The following is a 24339-nucleotide window of genomic DNA, read 5'->3' on the forward strand; positions in this document are numbered from 1 at the left end:
TCTGTGGATCACAATTTCAAAACTAGGTTCATCTCTGGACCACAATTTCAAAACTGGACTCTTCTCTGGATCATAATTTCAGGAAAACAACACTCCTTTCTGGATCAGGATTTCAGGAAAACCACACTTCCCTCTGGATCACAATTTCAGAACTAGACTCCTCTCTGAATCACAATTTTAGAAAAAACACACTCCTGTCTGGATCACAATTTCAGAAGAACCTCCCTCCTGTCTAGATCACAGTTTCAGGAAAATGACACTCCTTTCTGGACCAGGATTTCAGGAGAACCACACTTCCCTCTGGATCACAATTTCAGGAAAACAACATTCCCGACTGGATCGTAGTTTCAGGACTAGATTCCTCTCTGGATCACAATTTCAGAAGAGCCACATTCCTGTCTAGGTCACAATTTCAGAACCACACTCCTGTCTGGATCCCAATTTCAGGAGAACCACACTCCTGTCTGGATCACAATTCCAGGAGAACCACACTTCTCTGTGGATCCCAATTTCAGGAGAACCACACTCCTGTCTGGATCACAATTTCAGGAGAACCACACTCCTGTCTGGATCACAATTTCAGAACTAGAATCCTGTCTGGGTCAGGATTTCAGGAAAATCACTTTGGCCCTCTGGATCCCAATTCCAGGAAAGCCACACTTCCCTCTGGATCCCAATTGCAGGAGAAGCACACTCCTGACTGGATCCCAACCACTTCCACCCCACGCTCTGCAGAGCAGGAGCACAGAGGAACCTCCTGCAGCAGAAGCAGCTGCTTGGCCAGGAGATCCCATGGCATTCCAGGAGCTGGGACAGGTCTCCATGTGATGGACTAGGAAGTCAGCAGGTTTTTTTCCAGAATTAGTTCTCTATTCTCGGCACTGCTAACACAGAGCAGGGCTTCAATAGTGCAACAAAAGCCCAACAAGTGCTGAATGAATGTTTCAGGGGCTGAAACCCAGCAGTGGGACTCAATGGTGATTGTGGTGGGTCACAATTGGCCATTTAAAAATATTTAAGGGGTTAAAAAGGGACTGTTTTAGTTTGTTACTCTCAGTCAGGGAAAAAAACCCAACCAGAAAATGCAGCACAGACACCAGAGGAAGCTTCCTGAGCTTGAAATCCATGTGACTGTGTAAATCCTCCCCCATTATCCTGCTCCATGCCCAGTGCTGGACAGGACACACCACCAAAGAGGGTGAGGGAGTGCTGAGAGACAGCACTAATGAATTCCTACAGCTGTTCCCAAACTGAGCTGGGAACTGATGATCCAACAGCACCATCTAGTTACAAACCTGGGAACAGGGACAGCTGCATGGCTTGGGCAAAGTGCCAGCTCAGGAATGAGCTTTGGAGCTGCTGCAGAAACTCCAGAATCAGCCTGGAACCCTACTTTGTCTCCAAACAATTCTCTAAAGGCAGGATTTCACCAGGCAGGCAAATCTTCCCATTGGGTATCTCATGCCAAGCAGCCAGAGGTGTTCCAGAGACCTCAGCCACCACAAGAAGCACATTTCTAACAAATGGATGCAATTCAGCAAGTTGGGTAAAGCTAAAACCACTCCTAACAGACTGTGGGCAGCAATCTAAAGGTGTTTTCCTCTTGTTAGAAGGATCCAGTTTCTTCAGTTCTAGAATTATCCCAGAGCAATTTGGGCTGGAAGGGACCTTCAAGTCCATCCAGAGCCACCCCCCTGCCATGGGCAGGGACACCTTCCACTGTCCCAGGTGGCTCCAAGCCCTGTCCAACCTGGCCTTGGGCACTTCCAGGGATCCAGGGCCTGTCCACCCTGAAAGGGAACAATTCCTAATTCCCAATATCCCCCCTAACCCTACCTGGGCTCCTCAACCACAGCTCTTGCAACACATGAAAGGAATTTTCTTCCAGGCCTGGATCTCAGCCAATCCCAAACTCCAGAAAGGAGGATACTCTCCCAAGAGTCAGATCTGCCATCCCAAATTCATCAATGTGCTGGAAAAGAAAGGAAAGCCAGAAGAGGCAGACAGGAGTCTGCTTCAAGAGTCTTCAGGAGTCACCACTGATTTCCCAGTGAACAGCTGTGAACAGCTGTCTCCAACACCACAGACCTTTCCTGAAAAGCATACACGTAGGAAAACCCTAAGATACTGAATTAAGATTAAAATAAATGTGATTGGAAGATGTAAGAGCTCATGGAATGCATTCACCTCCCCAAAACATCTAAACACACTTGTCTAATTTTATGAGACTTTTATCACTGCAGTGCCTCTCCCCAGCACACCAAAATGGATTTAGGAACTTTCCATGGGATCAGAGAATCCATCTCAGTGCTCTGCCTTTGCTGTTTCTCAGATACCAGGAGCTCTGCAAGGCACACAAAGCCAGAGCTCTCTGTTTCAACAGCAAGACACTCAAATATGGGGGATCCAGCTTTTGCTTCTGGTTTGCCATCACTGCTAGATCCTTCCCACACACTTTCTAAGTGATCAAAACAAGAAAAAAACCCTACAAAACTCAGCAAAAACAAAACCTACCTTCTCCTTCTCAACTGTGGAAAAAAAATCACATAAGCAAGACAAGATATGACAGAGAAAAGATCGATCACAGATGGAATAAAACACATTTAAAGCAAAGGAAAAGGTCACAATTGCAACATCTCATCTCTCAGTTCTCTGAAAGCCATTGCCACCTCACCCTGTCTGTGGTCTGTGATGATTTCTGTGATGCCTCATAATCCTTCTTGGTTTCTAGGATTCTTTTCACCAGCCCACCTGTTGAAAAACCAGGATTTTTCTAAGCATTGATGGACACTTAATAGTTTCAAACATTCAGACAATAAAATAAGACCCAACTGGTTTGTTTTTTTTTTAATGCAGACAATTTTTAGAGCAACATAAACAGCATTTTATTTTGTATTTTAAACACAGACACACAAGGTATTTGCTATCTGACCTTTTTTCTCCCAAGCTTTTCTAGAATTTGTCTTTAAATCCAACCTCGTATCTCAGAGCTGAAAAGCTGTACCTGATACTTGAAGAAATGTTAATTTATGAGCTTCATGCAGAATTTTAAATCCTGCTGACATTGAGGATGCATAGAAAACGTGTCCTTAACACAGTTGTAAATCCAGCTGCACAGGAAAACAAGCCTGGGTAAATAAGTTGGTTTTCCTGCAAACGTTGCAAACTCCTTCCCTCAGGAGGGATTTTAGTGCTCTGTTCAGCACTTTAAGTGTTCAGCATTTGCTTTAAACCCAGGGGTTGATTCTAGATCTGTACAAATATACATAAAAGCAAACCTACCATGCTTTTGATCCTCAACCAGCTCCACTTCTGGCTCCTACACATGCAGGAAGAGAGCTTTAGTTGCAAAAAGTTTGGCATTGCTGTAATATGGAACTATTCAAAAATATTCAGCTGGAAGATATTTCAACAAGTCAGGGAATCATGGAATGGTTTGGGTGGGAAGAGACCTTAAAGCTCATCCCATGGGCAGGGACACCTCCCATTATCCCAGGCTGCTCCAAGCCCCAGTGTCCAACCTGGCCTTGGGCACTTCCAGGGATCCAGGGGCAGCCACAGCTGCTCTGGGAATTCCATCCCAGCCCCTCCCCACCCTGCCAGGGAACAATTCCCAATTCCCAATCTCCCATCCATGCCTGCCCTCTGGCAGTGGCAGCCATTCCCTGTGTCCTGTCCCTCCATCCCTTGTCCCCAGCCCCTCTCAGCTCTCCTGGAGCCCCTTCAGGCCCTGCAAAGGGCTCTGAGCTCTCCCTGGAGCCTTCTCCTCTCCAGGCTGGACATTCCAAACAAAATATGGAAAAAGGTTCAGTCAGCTGCAACAGGAACAGACCTTTGGCATCTCTGGCAGGGACTCTGCTGTCTCCACCACGAACTGCTCATCCTCCTCATCAGAAACCTGCTGCTCCCTGAGCACGCTCGGGGCTGTTTTAGCACTGCCACTCCTGTCAGGGACACAGGAACAGGGGAATGAATGCAAGTCCTGAGCTCTATCAGAATAAACTGAACTGAGCTAAAAGGCACCAAACAGCACAGAATCACTGAGGCTGGAAAAGCACTTCAGGTCCAACCTGTGAGCAGTCCCCACCCAGAGCACCGAGTGCCACATCCAGGCCTTCCTTGGACACTCCAGGGATGGGAACTCCACCATGAGGTGACCATCCCAAACTGGTGATGCCAGAGGAGCTGGGAAGGGTGTGCTCCAAGGAACACCCCAACTCTGCAGGTCCCTCATCCCTCACCTGTGGGGGCCTGAATATATGTTGTATTGTAAGACCTATGTGGTTCTAAGTTACTCCAAACGAGCTGCAGCTGCAGGGTCCTTAGTTGGGCAGCAGCTGTGGCTTGTGAAGGTAACTGAGATAAATAGGGGTGGGTCAAGAGCCCAAGAGGAGCCCCTGAGAAGAGAGACAGGACTGTGCTGCAGAGAAAGGAGAAGAGCCTGAGAGCTGGGACTGCAGCAAAGATTACAACAATTGGTGACCCCATGTGAAGACGAACATGCAGCCAAACATCGAGAGAGAGAAGGTATGGAATCCCCTGGACAGCCGAGAGCTGTGACAGCCTGAGAGCTGGGACTTTGGAGTATCAGCCAGAGAGCTGGGACTATGATAGAAGATAAGACAGCCGAGAGCTGTGACAGCCTGAGAGCTGGAACTGTATGTGTATTGTAATTGTATAATTGTTAAAAGAAAAGGGGGAAATGTGGGGGCCTGAATATATGTTCTATTGTGTAATTGTTAAAAGAAAAGGGGGAAATGTGGGGGCCTGAATATATGTTCTATTGTGTAATTGTTAAAAGAAAAGGGGGAAATGTGGGGGCCTGAATATATGTTCTATTGTGGGATCTGTGTGGTTCTGAGTTGCTCCAAACGAGCTGCAGCTGCAGGGTCCTTAGTTGGGCAGCAGCTGTAGCTCGTGAAGGTAACTGAGATAAATAGGGGTGGGTCAAGAGCCCAAGAGGAGCCCCTGGGAAGAGAGACAGGACTGTGCTGCAGAGAAAGGAGAAGAGCCTGAGAGCTGGGACTGCAGCAAAGATTACAACACTCACCTTTCTGGGGTTAAGAGCTCGGTGCTCTCCTGATGTTTCACTCGTGGGGGCGCCGGCCTCGCGCTGCCAGGGCGGGGAATCCGTCTGCAAGAACAGCAGGAATGGGAAAAATCACCTTCACAAGGGACACAGTGTGGCATTCACAGTCTCTGGAAAATCCCTTCACCCAGGATTGTTCTCCTGGGAAGCTGAGGAGCCTCAGAGAAAAGGAAAACAATTCTTCTCTCATTTGCTTCTCCTGTGCTGTGCTCGTGTGGGATGTGTTGGGAGATTGTTCACCCACAGGTGATTGTTCCACTGGGTTCTGCTGGGAGTTGTTTTGACTCCTAACCTGAGCAGGCAGCCAACCAGTAGAACACCCATTCATCATCACTGGCCAACCAGCCTCATTCACTTACTCAAAATTATCCTCGTTTTTTTCCCCCTTGCGGCCGCCCTAGAAAATAAACTACTCAAACTCTAATTAAGTCTAATAGTTTATAAAAACATTGGTCTTGTAAGCCAAAGATTGAAGACTAAACCCCTTCTTAGAGTTATCCCACCATCCCATCTCAGGAAGAAAGGACTCAAACCCTCATCTCCAACTCCCAAAGCTGGCATTTTTAACTAAACTACTTCCTGACTATTCTCCTACACAGCCCAAATCACCCCCCAAGATAATCCCTGCACAATCCCCAGGTTGAGACTCTGGAAAAGAGACTCTGAAAGAGTCACAAGTTTTCATTATTGTCTTTTTAGCAGAGACTCTGGAAGAGTCAAGACTCTGGAAAGAGTCACAAGTTTTCATTATCTTTTAGCATTCACTAAGTATCCTTTCTGTAGTCTTTAGTACAGTATAGTTTAGTATAGTATTCTTTAATATAATATAGTATTATAGAGTAATAAATTAGCTTTCTGAGAACATGGACTCAAATTCATCATTCCTCCCCGCCACAGGGGTGCCTGCAAATGCAATAACACAGCAACACAAGCCTTTGCTGAGCAAAAAAAAAAAAATAAATTCAAACATTCAACATTCAAATTGAAAAGCAAGTTCACCTGATCCATAACACTGTCCTTATGGAATGCACAGAGGAAATGCAATGTTCTCCTCAAAAATTTTGCTAAAAATTTTACTCCAAAATTTTACTAAAAATTTTATTCCATGGAGCAGTTTATGGGTTGAGAAGGGAAGAAAGGATGGAAACACACCTTTGGGCAGGCCGAGGTGGGACATCAGGAGGTGCTTCACCATTTTCAGGCTTCTCAGGAGCTGTGTTCTCCATTTCTCTTTCTATTAAACAAAACACCATAAAAGTGGGGCTTAGCTGGGCCAGGAAAACCTCAGTTTTTTATGAAAGTATTTGGAATCTTGGCATTGCACTGAAAAAAAACCACATAAAATTCTTCATTTTTGTAAGTATCTTAATATTGTGTAATTCCCCGCTCTGTGAAAATGACATCATTTCACTCAATGCTTTTGTTTCCCTTAACCTCTTGTCTTCCCCTGCTGGGATTCTTCATTGAGGTGGTGGCTACTCCTTGAGTAAAGTCTACTCAAAGCATCTAAACTCAACCCAATTATGTTTAAAAATTCTATAATACATCACAAAAAGGGCAAAAAGCATTAGAGAAGAGCTTGACTTCTTAAAAAGCACTTTTTTTCCCTGTTAAAAGTTTTCAACTATGTTTGATGCTACTCTTTTGTCACTGGAATGTTACTGAGTCTCTGGCAAATTAATCTGTAAATAACAAACAGAATTATTTATTAGAAAAGTTCTACTTATTCTGCAATCTGATCAAGTTAGGCATGAAGCACACAACAGGAATTACATTCAGAACCTGAGAACTACTCCCAGGGCCAGGAAAATTGGGATACAGAGCCTCGTTGCTCTGCAACAAAATATAAGTGAAACAGACAGAAATAATGCTCTAAAAGATCCAGGAAAATCAGTTTACTTCAGCTAATAAACAATGTTTTATAATCCTGGGCTCATGGAGTGGCTTGGATTTGGACCTTGGTCCTGAACCTAAAAAATGAGGGGTTTACAGTGCCTTGGTGAATAAAACTGAAAAGATCACTCAATAAAATAAAGGTTGAGCTCAATGGTAAAGGTTGGACTTGATGATTTTCGAGATCTTTTCCAACCTTCATTATTCTTCTGATCCTGAATATTTGGTTCTTAAACCACCAGGGGATCCAATCCAAATCCATAATGAACCTGGGGGTACTCCTCTTACATCCATCCCAATTATACCATAAATTTCTTTTCCACCCCAGATGCATTCCAAAGGACAAGACAGCTCCAAGAGATGAAAGGGAATTTGCATGGAAGTTCTCCCAGCTGGGGAAGGTCACACAAATGTCTTGGCCATCCATCCATATTTCATTAGGCTGCCACAGCCATGAGGCCCTGGAGGCCAAAGGTGGGCTGGGAACACCTCCCACATCCATGGGATCCATCCTCCCAACCAGCTCAAGCATCTGCAGCTGGAGAGAACAAAAATGCAGCTTTTTGCTGCAATTTCAGCTCCTCTTCCTGCACTTTGCTTCCCTGGCTCTGTGTGTGTTGTGGCTGGATGCACATCCATGTCCTGGGAGCAATATCCAGCTTGGGGGGGAAATGGAGGAGTAAGAAAGAAAACGGATGGAATTTTCCTCTGGAATCCTGTAAAATGCAAATGCTGAGACTCCCAAATAGTTTCACAAAAAGGCAACGTGCAAAGATTCCCTTCTTACAGAGAACAAGTCACCAAGGGATTCAGGCACAGCATTTGCCTCTTGGAAAACAAAAGAAGAGGAGAAGGAAAATCAAAGTAATTGCTTTGTCAGGGGATGGACATTTTTCATGAATCAGCTGTCATTAAAACACACAGCAGCACTTGGATGAAGTGTAAATCACTCTCCTTACATCATTCAGCTGCATGGATTTGACCCAAACACTCCAGCTGGGCTTTCCATGGCAGCCACCCTTTAACTTTCCCTACCCTTCTGTTTTTCTGCAAGGTCTGGTTCAATTTTCTCCTGCAGCTCAGCAGCACCATCCTCTGAAATCCCATCTGCCACACTCCTCGTGTCCACAGCTCCTGTAACAAACCAGTTTATAGTCAAATGAAACCCAAGAGCCAATAAAAAAATCAAAATAAAAAGCCATGCTAAATACCTGCTAGGACTTCTTTGAGGGCTACCCTAGTTTAATAAACCCTCTTCAGTGTCAATAAATCACATTCAAGGTGCACAAAGGCTTTTTAAATGAGTGCTGACTGAATTCCTGAAAGCTGAACTATTCAGTATAAACCTCTACAATTTATCTGCCCACAGAGAAGAGACATCCCCTCCTGTTGTACATTCATTTATTACCAATTAACAGAAGATAAAATAGAAAGCTCTGATCATCATCACCAGTGTGCAATGTGCATCAGCACAGCTCCAGAAAGTTTTCCAGCCCTCTGGATTATTCACCTCTGGCAAGCTCACTGTGCCAGAAAAGAAAGAGGGGTAATGCCCCAAAATATTCCTGGCTCTGATAAACTACAATTTGAATGCTGCATCAGGGAAAGAGGAGTGTTTTAAAATACTCACCCTAAAGTCATTCCCTGTATTAAACTTATCAGGAAAACTGGATTCTGGTGTTAAAGGGACAATCCCATAAATACAGTGTGTCTGGTCCTTACAGTTTAGTGCCATATAAAATGAATATTGAAATTTTGGGAAATAAAAGAAGTTATAGGATCAGCTAAGGATCACTAAGTAGTAAAATAAGGCTGCAGTTTTAATGGAATCCAGACAGGGGTTTTTCAGCTGCCAAATTACTCAGAGTTCACAGCACAGGAGATGTGACATAAAAATTTCAATTTTCTAGCACCAACTTGAATGAGGCTCCTAAATTAACACACATACAGGGGGGTTTCCAATATATTTAAGGTGCCCAAACAAGGCAATTCATTATCCTGAAAGCAGGACTGATATAACTCCAGTATTTTGCCTCAGACACATGGAAACCTAAAACAGAAATCCAAAAAATAAGTGGGAACTTGGGAAGACATCCAGCAACACATGATCTCTTTATATAAATTATTAATAATGAGATTGGAAAATTAAGTGCATGAAGATTTTCATGCACCAATGTTTAACCAGAAGTGGCTGTTATTAACAGGCATCAATTCACAGGTCTCACTGAATCTTCTGAAATGAGACATTAAAGAGATTTATTGTTTTATTCTTCTTTAGGATTTAAATACCAGGGGCACAATCACTGAAATACAAACAGAAATTGCAATTCCACAGCTGCTGTCTGAGCTCTGGGTACAAGCCACTTTTATGCCTTATCCAGGAGTTTCTCCAGGCTCTTCCTCTTGCCTTCCTACACAAAGGGATGCCAGGGCTAAGCTAAGACTCCTTTCCTCCTGATGTGAAATATTTTGAACATTCTGAAGATAATCCACTTCCAGTCAGTGTGTAAACACAACATTGAAAGGCTGAACTACAAAAATTGGTGACACAATGCCCAAGCCCACCAGAACCCAGGCTCTGAACACTCTGGTAGCCACAACAGGGGTGGGGAACAGCTGGGGACTGGAGTGTGACAAGAAGGAAGGAGGAAGCTCTTTTGTCTCGAGGTTCCACAGGGAAAGTTCACTCCAGGTGAAGAGGGAAAGGCAGAAAAGTCCCAAACACCTCGGTGCAAGAGTTTAAATACAGCTACAAACCAGGGGATGAATACAGAAAACAACCAATAGGGGGATTTCAAGGGTGGAGCTAAGGGATTATACCAACACTGTGGGACCAATCCGGGCAGGGGCAGGAGAGGGAAATATGGCCAGTGGGGCATCGTGGATTAGGGGATTTGCAAGTGGGTGTTAAAATCAGGGGTTGAGTGGCAGGGAACATTCAGGAAAAAGGGCAGGGTCACCCTGACAGGCAGGAAAGAGGGGCAGGATCACCCTGACAGGGAAAGAGGGGCAGGATCACCCTGACAGGGAAAGAGGGGCAGGATCACCCTGACAGGGAAAGAGGGGCAGGATCAGCCTGACAGGCAGGAAAGAGGGGCAGGATCACCTTGACAGGCAGGGAAAGAGGGGCAGGATCACCCTGACAGACAGGAAAGAGGGGCAGGATCACCCTGACAGGGAAAGAGGGGCAGGATCACCCTGACAGGGAAAGAGGGGCAGGATCACCCTGACAGGGAAAGAGGGGCAGGATCACCCTGACAGGCAGGAAAGAGGGGCAGGATCACCCTGACAGACAGGAAAAGAGGGGCAGGATCACCCTGACAGACAGGAAAAGAGGGGCAGGATCACCCTGACAGGCAGGGAAAGAGGGGCAGGATCACCCTGACAGGGAAAGAGGGGCAGGATCACCCTGACAGGCAGGAAAGAGGGGCAGGATCACCCTGACAGGCAGGAAAGAGGGGCAGGATCACCCTGACAGGGAAAGAGGGGCAGGATCACCCTGACAGGCAGGAAAGAGGGGCAGGATCACCCTGACAGGGAAAGAGGGGCAGGATCACCCTGACAGACAGGAAAGAGGGGCAGGATCACCCTGACAGACAGGGAATGGACTAAAACAAAGGGAGGGGAAAAGCTTGAGGGACAGCTCTAAAGGAAGGTACACAACTTAGGGAAAAAACAACTTGGGGAAAATGTGAGGGGATAACAGAATGAACCATTTAATAATAACTGAATGAAATAAACACAAAGCACAGCATCATAATTGCAAGGAAGCACCTCCACAGAGAAATCATTTATTTGGAAAGCCTGGACCAACTGTCTAGGAAACCAAATTAAAACCATTGCAACCTTCCCTTTGCTCTGCTGTAAACATTTAACAAATGTTACATGTCAGGAATAGTTGCAGACAAGTCCACAAGCTCGTTTAGAGAGTAATTACACAGAAATTACCAAAAGCAGGCTGAATTTCTGTCTGCAACTGTGCACTGGAAATGAGAGCAAACTGAAGTGAATCTCACTCCCTATATCCCAAATCCAGGCAGAATTGCCTCTTAGATTCACAAATGCAGGCTGGGAGTACAAACCAAACCCTGGCAATAATAAACAGGGATATTTCAGTATTTCTGCTCTTCCTACTCAATAACCCTGCAGCATATCTGATAGAAATAACAATATCCTCCCTGTGGTTACCTTCTCCTGCAGGCTTGGAGGGATGCCTTGATGCTTTTACTGAAGGCTCCTTTGATATCCTTGCAGGAGTTTCAGTCTGGAAAAAAACAAAACAAAAAACAATAAAAGGCCAGAAATTTATATAACAGTAGATCTAAATATTATATCATTATATCTGAAATTTACTTCCTTGTGCTGCTTTTCTAAGTATTATACAGAGCAAATATTGACACAAGAATTGATCCACACTTTTATGTTGAGTTTATTTCCCTCACAGCCTGTGGATATTTTTTCCTGGATAAATGCCAGCTGTTTTCTTTCACATGAACTTATTTGATAGAAAAACAACTTCCAAATGGGACCTAAGAGTATCCAACCTTGTAGAATAAAAAAGTTATAAAAAGGAGGATGATTCCTACAATCACCTCTGAGTTTCAGCTGCATCAGATACACAGCTCCTCTTCAACCTGCTGCAAAATCTTTGAGACTTCATTCCAAAAGAGAAGCAAGGATTTAAAAACTTGTGCTACCAGGTTTGCCCAGTCCATTACTTAAATGGAAACTTCCCTGGATAAAAATCCTGCCTGATATCCCAAATCCTGAAATATGTTTAACACCTCCCAGGATCTCCTTCCTTATATGCTTTTTTTCAGTTTTCATTCAAGACTTTTTGTCAGACCTGCAGATCATCATGAAGGTTGGGAAAAACCTTCATTGATAACCTGAAAATCACAATTTCTGCCATTTTTTTTTGCCATCAAAGAATAGTTTGAGTAGAAGGGACCTTAAAACTCATCCCCTTCCACCCCCTGGCCTGTGCAGGGAATCCTTCCACCAGAAGTGTTTTTCCTCTTTACAAATCCTGGCATGTTCTAAGGAAAACCAGACAGAATTCCAATCTTGAAGTGGTTCATCTTAATTTTAATTCTCCATAATAACCTCCACAAGGCCAACACTATGGAAGGAAGGGAAAGAAAGCTCTTATCCCATCAGGAGCACATCTGGCACAGTGCAGCCCCAGCAGCTCTCTGGGTGAGGTCATTATTAGCACAGGTGGGGAGGGGGCTGCCAATAGGTGCTGCAAGAGGGGATTTGGTCATTTATTTATGTGGCTACAAAGAGAATTTTTGTGGAGCCACATGTGCAGCCTGGCAGCAGGTGCAGGGTGAAAGCTGACGTTTACTCACTATGGCAGCACACCAAAACAGAAAATCTCACAATATTTATGATTTGGGGGGGGCTTTCCAAAGGGAGATAAAAGAGGTTATTCCCCTTCAAGACTTTGAAAAGCAGCCACCAGAGCCATTAAAGGGAAATCTTGCACTTCATCTCACACCATGGTGGAAAAACACATTACAGCAGAATCCTTGATGGATGCATGCACGCTTCCCAGTCCTGAGTAATTGTGTTGCCACGTGGAGAGGATCCAGAGCCTTCTGCAAACCATCCAGGCTGCTGCTTTGTCCTCATTATTAACCTTTAAAGAGGCTGAATCTCACTTCCAGACAGAAGAAAATGTCTGCTGGTGTTTCAGAGCTCATTACAAAATAAGCCACTGTGATTCCCCCCTCTAATTCATCAGCTCTACTGATGGCTCTCTAATAATAAATAAGAATTAAGTCTGTGAACAGCAATTTCATTCCACCAACTCTCCACAGTACTTTTCTTCTAATTAAATCCACAGTGCCAGGAGGCATCTTTCCATCTCTACAATACCAAGTGTGCAGGTATAATTTTATATAAATAAACCACATACAAGGAAAGATCTCCACTTGCTGAGGCCAGTTTGAGTGCTGTGCTGATAAGATTTGTTAGGGAAATATCAATCAATTCTCTTTTCCTCACCTAAAATCTCACAAGATGATGTTCTATTGGTATTAGATCCTGCAAATTAAAACTGCTCCAACACAAAGAGATGAGGAAAATCTCTGTTTTTAAAGCAGTTTAAAGCATGGATTTCTGGTGCAGTGACACCAAAGAGAGAGGGACATTCCCAGCTCCAGAACAGAAATGTTTTAGCCACGTCCTGCAGATTTCCAGGAGGTGATTCTCTCTGCTGTCCTGTTTTAATTCCACAGTTTCATTACATAACCCAACTAAGTTTCAAGAGGAACAGAAGTTCACTAGGCAGGAATTAGAGGCTGCCTGAAGTGACCACTTCCAGAGCAATAGGGTTTTCAGGGCAAATGCAAACCCATTCTGCAAGTGGCCAGAAATGACAGGATATTACAGAAAGCTTTAGCCAAGAGCTCCAGCTGCCATGGGAAACATGGAAGAGACTTTTCCAAGGTGTTTGGCCTCAGGGGAAAATGATTTACCTGTTCTGCAGCCACTTCCAGCACCAGATGCTCTGTGACCTCCCCCACCTCCTGTCAAGTCTAAACAATAATGGTCTTCATTATTTATAAGGTCCAAAAGGCCATTTTAAATCTGATTTTTCCCTGAGATGGACTGAGAGTGAACAGAACACGACTCAACCCTGATCCCAAACTGCAGGATGCAAGAGCCAGCCTTGAGGCAGCTTCTGATTGCCATGTGGCAGCCAAATGTCTCTTAATTCCTACTTATCCCTGCTTTCTTCTAGCTCCAGAAAATTATGGATACCCATGTGATGACTACTGCACACTGGGTAACACAAAGAGTTTCTTTAGCAACAAAAAAAAATTACATTTAAATTACAAAAAAAGTCAGCCTTAAGTAGATTTGAAAGCTGGCATCAATAATTAGCAGGAAGAAAAACTGAGATTTGCATAAATAGAGAAAATCTCATTAAGCAAAGTCAGGGACTAAACTTTAAGTGATAGCTTTGGTGTACATGTAGAATAATAAAAAAATCTAAATGGATCTGTTCTCTAAAGTAAATGCAGTAAAAAGGTAAAGAGATTAATCCTGAGGGGGAAAAACCAGTGGCTGACTTGTTGGGTACTATCTCAAGCTGTTTCACTTCTATTATAATGAACAGATACATTCTGTAACTATCTATAGAAAAAATACTTATAAAAAGCTAAAGAGAGATGCTGAAGATTTGTTAATTCTGCAGCAGAGACCACAAAATAAGATTCATAATCCTTCATGTGCACAGAAAGTAGTTTGCCTTCTTTTGAATCCATTTGTTTCCCTGCCATGTGACTCAAGTGGAACCACAGTGGTTAAACTGGGGTGAATCCCTGGAAATAAAGGCTGGGAAACTCCTGGGAGGACCAGAAGATCAACCCCAGTCCAGGAGATGCAATTTCCAATGATTTCCTGCTGGAGTTTCCTCTAAATCACTTTGTGCAGCTTTCTCAGCTCCCAAAATTCACTGGGCATGTTGTCCTGTCACCTCTCCCTTCCCCAGCTTTAAAATGATGACATTTGTCCTGCTCTGCTCTCAGGTTTGTGTTTTCAGCATCTCAGAAACGAGCAGCCTCCCCTGTTATGCAGGCAGGCAGAGGCAGGAATTTCCTTTGGATCTCAGGTAATAATTCCAAAGCCTTGGAATCCCTCCCAAAAGCACTTAGGAGGGGAAATGAAACTTTACTGCCCCACTGCATTATTGTGGTGCCCAAGAGCACGATGAGAGCTTGGGATGAGGCTCAGAATTTCCATTAGAGACCCAATTTGCAGGAAGTTTGACTTGGCCATGAATATTTGCTGGAGGCTTAAAAAAAAACCCCAAAAAAACTCTTTTATAAGCTCTCCCTCCCAGTGCCAATAACTTAAAGAGTTTGGTTGGACTGGAGTCAAGGAAGAGCCATAAATTTGTCATCTCATGGGGGAAGACACAATAATGACAGTGGGCCCAGAGAGTCCTGCTAGAGTTGGGATCCTGCCTGGTTTTTCCTCAGCCTGTGCAGCTTTAGGTTCATTTACTGAAGTCTCCCCTTTAAACATGTGGCTCCATAATTCCCCAAACTGCCTCAGGTCATCAGGAAGCAGCAGATGGAGGCACAGTGGTGACACAAACAGCAGCTCCTGTGCAGAGCTGCTCCTCCAGCTGCAAACCATGGACCCTGAAACAACACTGGACTCCTTTTCTTTCCAAAACAGTAACTTTGGCTAAAATTCAAAAACAAATGCAAAAACCCTATCAATTTTCCAGGAAAGATTGTGAGGAATAAAGAAAACTCATGGCAGGGGGCTGAAAAAGATGAGCTCTAAGGTTCTTCCCAACCCAAACCAGTCTGTGATCCTAAGAAGTGTCCAAAATATGAATACACAGAAATAAAATCTGCAAAATAAAATAAATTGAGTAGACTTTTTTTTTTGTCCAAGATCAGAGAAATTTCTTAACAAATAAACGACCAAAAGTCCCAGGGAAACTTCTATTTAATTTATTTCCCAGCCCTAAAACTTGCCATTTACCCACCCTTCAACCCCACATTTTTTTTTGAGCAGATTCCCAGATCAAAATACAACATTTTGGTTATTCCTACCTCCTCCTTTACTAACCTCAGTGTCTGGCTGGCACTTGCTGTCTTTACTTGGCCTCTGTGGTTTTCTATTCAAGGATTCTTCAGAATCTGAGGGCTGGAAAGAAATGAACTGGTTTAGATTCAGGAGAAGCATTTTGGTGCCCATCAATCCTGAATTTCTACCAAGAGAACAGAAAGGCAGAATGAGAAATATTTAGAGGAAGAGGAAACAGAAGAGTAACAAAAAGAAAGGCAATGAAGAGGTGGCTCCCAGGGCAGTTTAGGGCCTATAATCCTTAGAATATCCAGGAATCCTAAACTGCTTTGGCTTGGAAGGGGCCTTAAAGACCATTCAGTCCCAACTCTGAGAAAGCCTCCAGCAGCTGAAGGGAGCCAACAACAAAGATGGAGAGGGACTTGGATAAGGGATGGAGGGACAGCACACAGGGAATGGCTCCCACTGCCAGAGGGCAGGGATGGATGGGATTTTGGAATTAGGAATTGTCCCCTGGCAGGGTGGGGAGGGGCTGGGATGGAATTCCCAGAGCAGCTGTGGCTGCCCCTGGATCCCTGGCAGTGCCCAAGGCCAGGCTGGACAGGGCTGGGAGCACCCTGGGACATTGGAAGGTGTCCCTGCCCATGGCAGGGGTTTGGAACAAGGGCTCTTCCTGATGGAACACAAACAGGAAGGCCACAGGAGCAAACACAGTCCCAGCCACAGCGTGGGGAAAGCTCTTCCCCAAAATAACACTTCCATTACCTTTTTCTCTGCTTTCTCCTTGCCATGTTCCCTGAGGTGCTCCCCATCTTTTTCTCTGTCCCGATCTCTTCTTCTCTCTCTGTCTTTCTCTCCTTCTTTGTCCTTGGCCTTGTCTTTGTCTCTTCCTTTCAGCCTGTCCTTTTCTCTTCCTCCTTCTTGTCTTTTCTCTCTTTCCTGTCCTTTATCTTGCCTGAGGTCCTCTCCTCGCTCTGGGTCTCCTTTTCCTTTGGCTTTTTCTGTTTCCCTCCCTTGCTTGGTCATTCTGCTTTTGCTTCCTTCCCTCTCTTGTTTTTCTCCTTCCTTTGAGGTGTCTCTTTCAGGTTCTTTGTGCTTCTCTTCATTGTTCTTCTGTTTATCCCTCTCCTTTTCTCTTTCTCTGCTCTCTTTCAAATCTCCTTTGGGTTTTCTGTCTCTGCTGGGGCTTCTCTCTTTAATTTCAGTGTCTCTCCTGCTCTAAAAAGATAGCAAACACTACAAATTAAATTCCAACACATGGCAACTCAATCACACAGTGACTCTACAAACACAAAAATGCTAAAAATACCCCAAACAAATACATCATGGTACCCCACTACCCCCAAAAAATGCAACTGCTACCTCTTTATCCTTATGGCTTTTTTGTTCTTCTGCTTTGGGCTCTCTGCTTTCTTTATGTCGAGGTTTAGAGGATGGAGGTTTCCCTTTAGCATCGGCTTTTTCCCCAGCCAAGACCCTTTTCACAGCAGCATCACTGGACAGCTGCAAGGAACAGAAAAACACCACTGAAATGAGTAAATTGTTTCATTAAATAATTAATGTAGGAATTATTATTTGAAGAATGGAACAATTCAGTGTAAAAACATCATAATTCCATGAAAAAATGCAATGATTCTGTGTAAGAACAGCCCCTGCAGTTGTTTTCAAACAGTTATGAAATGTCTCCATTATTGTATTTCCATAATCCAAAAAAGCACAGTGATTTGAAAAATGACTTTCATTCCACAACTAAGAGATTTGACTGAAAGCAGATAAAACCAAAGGTGAGCAACTGGTTGTGTAAGCAATGCATCTGTATCCCAAAAATTTAAAGGTGCTGGAGCTTCATTTTAGGCTTCAAATCTGATAAATGCTATTAGAAGACAAACAAATAAAGTGAACAATAAAACCCTTAATATTCAGAATGCATTTGGGTGGGAAGCTGGCTCAAATCTTGTTGAAGATCATGAACTCTCTACCTGCTGTTACTGAGGGGTGACAAAATGTTTCTGCTGTGCAATTAATGACAGCAGAGGGGTAATTAAAGCACAGAATCATTTGGGTTGGACAAGACCTCCAAGGTCACAGAGTCCAAGCAGATAAAGCCAAAGGTGAGCAACTGGTTGTATAAGTAATGCACCTGTATCCCAAAAATTTAAAGGTGCTGGAGCTTCATTTTAGGCTTCAAATCTAATAAATGGTATTAGAAGACAAACAAATAAAGTGAACAACAGTGAACAATAAAACCCTTCATATTCAGAATGCATTTGGGTGGGAGCAACTGGTGAGCAACTGGTTCTATAAGCAATGCATCTGTATCCCAAAAATTTAAAGGTTCTGGAGCTTCATTTTAGGCTTCAAATCTAAAAAATGCTATTAGAAGAGAAAAAATAAAGTGAACAATAAAACCCTTAATATTCAGAATGCATTTGGGTGGGAAGCTGGCTCAAACTCTTGCTGAAGATTATGAACTCTCTACCTGCTGTTACTCAGAATGTTTCTGCTGTGCAATTAATGACAGCAGAGGGGTAATTAAAGCACAGAATCATTTGGGTTGGACAAGACCTCCAAGGTCACAGAGTCCAAGCTGTGACTGCTGCCCAGAGCTCTGAGTGCCACATCCAAATGTTCCTGGGACACCTCCAGGGATGGGCACTCCAAACTTCCCTGGGCAGCCCCTTCAATCCCTGAGCATGCTTTCCATGCAGAAATTCCTGCTGCTGTCCCACCTGAGCCTGCCCTGGCCCAGCCTCAGGCTGTTCCTCTCCTCCTGTGCCTGTTTCCTGCGTGCATGAAATCTGTGTAATTCTGTCCTACCTTGTTCAAGCAGCACTTCCCAATGGCCTGCAGGAATTCATTGGTTTTCTCAGGCTCGTGCCCAGCCACAACTCGTGCTGGTCTCACTGCCAGTGGCTCTCCTGTCACCATCACAACTGCATCGATGGCCTTCTGAAGGAAGTTGATTTTGGAATCCTTATCCTGGTAAAAGAGCAATTAAGAGAAACTTTTGTCTCCACAATTATTATCATGATTGTTTTAGCTTCACAGTTATACTTCACAAATAACCCGCCCTTCAATAAAGACGATGTCTTCCAATGATGACATAAAATCAGAAGTAAAAAATAAAAGACAAAATTAACAAAGTAAAGCCAAGAGAAATTTCACAGAAGTCCTCCCAGTTAAGGAATCTTCATGATTTCAGCCTTCCTTATAAGCTCTCTCCTATTGATTACTCAGATAAAAATTATTCTACTGATCTTCTACAACTCCAAAAGAAATCACAGCAAGGAATCAGCTGAGTTGTCCTCCTGACCAGCTTTGGGAAGAGGAACTCAAGGTTTTGAGACATTTTTCCCCACAGTCCAAGATTTTGATCTCTTCTGCCTGAGCTCTGGAAAACCCCATGGACTCATGGGCTGTGAAAGAAATGTGTGAAAGAAATTCTCAGAGAGGTAGCAGCACGTGGATGCAGCAAAGACCTGCTCAGGAGCTGCTGGGAAATTTGCTTTTTGAGCCAACAAGGACACTAGCAAAAAAAAACCCCAACAATTCAGTTATAACTTACTTAATTGTAGTTATCCTGACAGCAGTAGGAGCAGTCACAGCAATAAACACATGTATTAATCAGTGACTAAAACTGGCTGGAGGGATGGGAAGTCAGAGCTCACACTTCAGTTGCTGTGTTAAACAAACACCATGGGATCAGCTGTCTAAGTGGCAACACACAAAAACTGCTTTGTTTGCCAGGAATCAGCAACCAAAGCTCCCAAATCAGGCTTGGAGTTGGGGAACTTGGCATCAGCTCAGCCAAAAATCACGGGAAGGCAGCAAACAGAGAGTAAAGTCACCCTTGGACTTAAGAAAAGGAGTTTTCAGTAACAGCATTAACCTCCTCTTTCAGTAATCAGCCAGTTTTATACTGCAATAAAGCTCCTGTGGAATGCATATCCTAGACAGGTGAGTCCTGGGATATTAAACACAGATATTTAATGTATATATCTATATACCATATATATATATGTGTTTGTACATACAAATATAGAGAGCAGTAAGTTTAGGGCCGTGGATTCTCTTGAGAGATTGCAAAAACTTTTTAAAACCAAAAAGTTGCACACAAATCTATAGGTGTTTATCCCATGGAAAGTATAATATAACCCACCAGAATGAAGTTTTACAACTTCTTTGCAAAAACAACAACAGCCCCTTGGTGCTGAACACAGAGAAGACCAGAAGAACCTTGTGGAAAGTTGAAAAAAATCCTGAAAGCTAAATAAACAAAGAAGTCTCATACCCACCTTGACATTATCTGACTTCAGCTCAAAATCTGTGTAAAGTCCTCTCAGAAAACCTGTCACTCTGATCACCTAAAAAACAGAAGAAACGGGGTAAGTCAAGAACATTTAAAGCTCAAGAAGCCTTGTGGGGCAGCAGGAAATGTGTCTGTGAAAATCGCCAATCACTTATTTTTAAAAGTTTAATAGTAATAAAATGGTTATAAAAATAGTAATACAATTAGAGTAACAATAATTTAGACAATTTGAATTAGGACAATATGAGACAACAGAAACAACGAGTTTTGAATGTCCAGGTGCCTTTTTCTGGGCAGCACGAGCCCAAAAAAGGACCCACGTTAACAGAGGATTAACCCTTAAAAGCAACAGCCTGTTGCATGTTCATACACCTCATATATGATGGATAAATTCCATTCAAACACAGGATTCTGTCTGGTCATTGTCAACTTCTTCCTCTGAATTCTGACAGCACCTTCGAGGTGGGAAGTTGTCCATTTCTCCTGATAATGGGGCAATAAATTCTTTTTCTCTGAAAGATTCAGGTGTCCTGTGGCTGCTATCTCGCTGCGAGTCCTTTCTTTTAAAAAAGTATCCTAAATAGCACAGTTTCTATTTTAACAATTTTTATAACCTAAAACTATACGTAACACACTACTTGAGAGAATTAATGCAGCATTACTTTCTAACACAACACATATAATATTCATTTCAATGTTTGCAAAAAGCCAATCATAAAACACATGCATTTTTCACAGTGTCCTTCGTGGAAAGGAGGGGTCAGGCAATGGAATGCAGTCCCCATGCCCGGCAGTGCCCAGGGAAGGCCTGGACGTGGCACTCAGTGAGTGACACGGTGGGCATGGGGCACAGACTGCACTCAGACATCCCAAGGGGCTTTTCCAACCTCAGCGATTCCGGCATTCTCTGATATTTCACTATCCCAGGCTGCTCCAATCCTGGGACACTTCCAGGGGCAGCCACAGCTTCTCTGGGCACCCTTTGCCAGGGCCTGCCCACCCTCACAGGGAACAACTCCTGATTCCCAAAACCCCACCTAACCCTTTTCCTACCGCTTCAGGCGCCCAAACCTCACAAACCCACTCCAAACCCCCGTGATTTCCAAAACCAAACACCCAAAACCCCGTGATTTCCCACTCCAAACACCCAAAACCCCGTGATTTCCTACCCCAAACCCCCGTGATTTCCCACCCCAAACCCCCAAATCCCCGTGATTTCCCACCCCAAACACCCCAAAACCCCGTGATTTCCCACCCCAAACCCCCGTGATTTCCCACCCCAAACCCCCAAATCCCCGTGATTGCCCACCCCAAACTCCCCCAAACCCCGTGATTTCCCACCCCAAACACCCCAAAACCCCGTGATTTCCCACCCCAAACCCCCGTGATTTCCCACCCCAAACCCCCGTGATTTCCCACCCCAAACCCCCAAACCCCCGTGATTTCCCACCCCAAACCCCCGTGATTTACGCAGCGCTCCGGGCACGCCCCACACGCCGGGGGAGGCCCGCGGGTGCCTCAGCCCCACACACCCACCTCACTGATCAGGTCGTGCAGGTAGCGGAAGGGCGGCTTGCTCAGCAGCGCGTCGGTGAGCGGCGGCTTGCGGATCACCTGCCCCAGGGTCTCCCGCGTTTGCCGCGACACCGCCTCGTTCATCGCGGCCGGGCCGGGGCTCGAACCGGGCCGGGCCGGGGCTCGAACCGGGATCGCGGCGGGGCCCGCCCGCCCCCGGCCCCGCACGGCGCTCCCGGCGTGCCCCGCGCGGCGCGCGCACGGCCCGTTGCTAAGGGGGCAGCGCGGCCATAGCAACGGGCCCGCCCCGCGCCGCCCTCAGGGGAGGGAAACCTCAGGAACCGCCCCAAAAACCTCGGAAACTGCCCTAAAAACCCCGGGAAACAGCCCCCAAACCCCTGGGAACAGCTCTCAAATACCTAGAAACAGCCCCAACCCCCCCAAAAAGAGCCCAAAAACCCCACAGAAATAGCATCAAAACCCCTGAAAACAGTGCCAAAAACTGTGGAAACAGCCCCAAACCCTCTGGAAACAGCCTGAAAACAGCCCCCAAATCTCCCATAAACAGCCCCAAAACTCCTGGAAATCCCCCCCAAACCCCTGAAAAAAGCCCCAATACCACTGTAAGCAGCCACCAAACCCTTGGAAACAGCCAAAAATCCCTGGAAACAGCCCCAAATCCCTCCTAAACATTCCCCAAACCCCTGGAAACAGGGGAACCCCCAAAGACCACAGAAACCCCAAAATTTCTGGAAACAACCACCCAAAGCCCCAGAAACAGCCTCAAACTCTTGCAAACAGCCCCAAAATCCCCAGTAACAGGCCAAAAACCCTGGAAACAGCCCCAAAACCTCCAGAAACTGACCATAAACCTCTGGAAACAGCCCCAAAACCCCTGTAAACAGCCCCCAAAGAACTGGAAACAGCCCCAAAATACCTGAAAGTAGCCCCAAAATTGTGCCCCCCCCCCCCCCCCCCAGCTCAACAGGCAGTAAATAAAATATGTTAGGGAAGAGATTCTGTGTGTCAGCAGGAGGGGAATTGGATCAGGAAAATTGGGGTTTTTTTTTGTTTCATCACTAAACAGTGACTTTATGGGACCCAACACAAGAAAAACAGAATGCATGGAGCAATTCCAGAGGAAAGGGAGATGCTCCAGGCTGGCAGAGCTGGGGGTGCTCACCTGGAGAGGAGAGGGCTCCAGGGAGAGCTCAGAGTCCCTGAAGGGGCTCCAGGAGAGCTGGAGAGGGGCTGGGGACAAGGCATGGAGGGACAGGACACAGGGAATGGCTCCCACTGCCAGAGGGCAGGGATGGATGGGATTTTGGGAATGAGGAATTGTTCCCTGGGAGGTGCTGGGATGGAATTCCCAGAGCAGCTGTGGCTGCCCCTGGATCCCTGGCAGTGCCCAAGGCCAGGCTGGATGGGCTTGGAGCAGCCTGGGATAGTGGAAGGTGTCCCTGCCCATGGATCACCCACTCCATTCCAACCCACACCCTTCTGTAAAGGAAGAATCAGATTTGGCAATGAAAAGAGCCATTACAAAGCACATCCATCTGGGCTTAGGGCAGGCAAGGAAATTTTTCCAGCAAAAAGGAAGCAGACACTTCCATGCCACATGGGTAATTTCACCTGGGCTCCATCAGCTCATTTTCCAGCAGGTGCTCCAAGGAAGTGAATTTTACCTTCCCCCCAAGCCTGTCTGAGGTTCCCAGACAGGCTCTGCCTCAGGAGCTGGTGATGCTGGGAAGAACAGGAGGTGTTGACAGCTCCCACATGCCAGGGCATTGGAACGAGTCTCAGAGGAAGCAAGAACACTGGGAAGAAGCTGCTCTGGGGAAGAGGGATGTTTATTTTGAGGTTGTGGGCTTTATCTGGGTTTTTCCATTGACTCTCTAGGAAGCATCTAGGATGCCTGAGGAGCAACCTCGAGGGGGAGTTTAAATTTGGCCTCATTAGCTCATTTTCCTGCAGAGGAAGCACAGCTCCATTTAACTGAAGAACCAAAACCCAGGGCCAGGCCTTCATTACCCTCACAGGGAAGGATTTCTCCCCAATATCCAATTTAACCCTGCTAAACCTCTTGGAAATGCCATGAGCTGTAAACCACACTTGTCAGGAAGGATGCTGTGAAAAGTGTAGGAATCTTTCAACTCAAGTCTGGGAGATTTCCCTGTACCTGGAAACCCAGAAAGGTCTGAGCAAGCTGGGTTGAGCCAGAGGAAAGAAAAGAGGAATGGAACAGAAAGGAGAAAAGGGAGGAAAAAGGGAGGAAAAAGGGAGGAAAAGGGAGGAAAGGGGGGAGGGAAAGGGGAGGGAAAGGGGAGGGAAAGGGGAGGGAAAGGGGGAAAGGGGAGGGAAAGGGGAGGAAAGGGGAGGGAAAGGGGAGGGAAAGGGGAGGGAAAGGGAGGAAGGGGAGGGAAAGGGGAGGGAAAGGGGAGGGAAAGGGGAGGGAAAGGGGAGGGAAAGGGGAGGGAAAGGGGAGGGAAAGGGGAGGGAAAGGGGAGGGAAAGGGGAGGGAAAGGGAGGGAAAGGGGAGGAAAGGGGAGGAAAAGGGGGGAAGGGAGGAAAGGGGAGGGGAAAAGGGAGGGAAAAAGGGAGGGAAAAGGGAGGGAAAAGGGAGGAAAAAGGGAGAAAAAAGGGAGAAAAAAGGGAGAAAAAAGGGAGAAAAAAGGGAGAAAAAAGGGAGAAAAAAGGGAGAAAAAAGGGAGAAAAAGGGAGGAAAGAGGGAGGAAAGAGGGAGGAAAGAGGGAGGAAAAAGGGAGGAAAAAGGGAGGAAAAAGGGAGGAAAAAGGGAGGAAAAAGGGAGGAAAAAGGGAGGAAAAAGGGAGGAAAAAGGGAGGAAAAAGGGAGGAAAAAAAGAGGAAAAAAGAGGAAAAAAAGAGGAAAAAAGAGGAAAAAAAGAGGAAAAAGAGGGGGAAAAAGAGGGGGAAAAAGAGGGGGACAAAGTGGGGAAAAAAGTGGGGAAAAAAGTGGG

The 24339-nt window shown here is 45.3% G+C and overlaps 1 protein-coding gene across 1 annotated transcript in view; it reads right to left on the reverse strand.

Annotated features, from left to right (window-relative positions):
* TRAF3IP1 (TRAF3 interacting protein 1) overlaps nucleotides 1–21640 on the reverse strand; it is a 32640-nt gene extending 11000 nt beyond the window's left edge. The window contains exons 1-13 of the mRNA XM_074548859.1: nucleotides 21384–21640; nucleotides 19834–19902; nucleotides 18356–18517; nucleotides 16901–17041; nucleotides 16304–16756; nucleotides 15581–15658; nucleotides 11171–11246; nucleotides 8018–8116; nucleotides 6242–6323; nucleotides 5051–5134; nucleotides 3833–3944; nucleotides 3283–3319; nucleotides 2675–2751 (exon numbers count right to left, since the gene is read on the reverse strand). Of these exons, the coding sequence (XP_074404960.1) occupies nucleotides 2675–2751; nucleotides 3283–3319; nucleotides 3833–3944; nucleotides 5051–5134; nucleotides 6242–6323; nucleotides 8018–8116; nucleotides 11171–11246; nucleotides 15581–15658; nucleotides 16304–16756; nucleotides 16901–17041; nucleotides 18356–18517; nucleotides 19834–19902; nucleotides 21384–21506 (1593 nt within the window). The 5' untranslated portion in view covers nucleotides 21507–21640. The remainder of the gene's footprint in view (nucleotides 1–2674; nucleotides 2752–3282; nucleotides 3320–3832; nucleotides 3945–5050; nucleotides 5135–6241; nucleotides 6324–8017; nucleotides 8117–11170; nucleotides 11247–15580; nucleotides 15659–16303; nucleotides 16757–16900; nucleotides 17042–18355; nucleotides 18518–19833; nucleotides 19903–21383) is intronic.
* Nucleotides 21641–24339: the final 2699 nt, after the last annotated feature.

This window comes from Zonotrichia albicollis, chromosome 10 (assembly GCF_047830755.1).
Source record: "Zonotrichia albicollis isolate bZonAlb1 chromosome 10, bZonAlb1.hap1, whole genome shotgun sequence".
Lineage (NCBI taxonomy): Eukaryota > Metazoa > Chordata > Aves > Passeriformes > Passerellidae > Zonotrichia > Zonotrichia albicollis.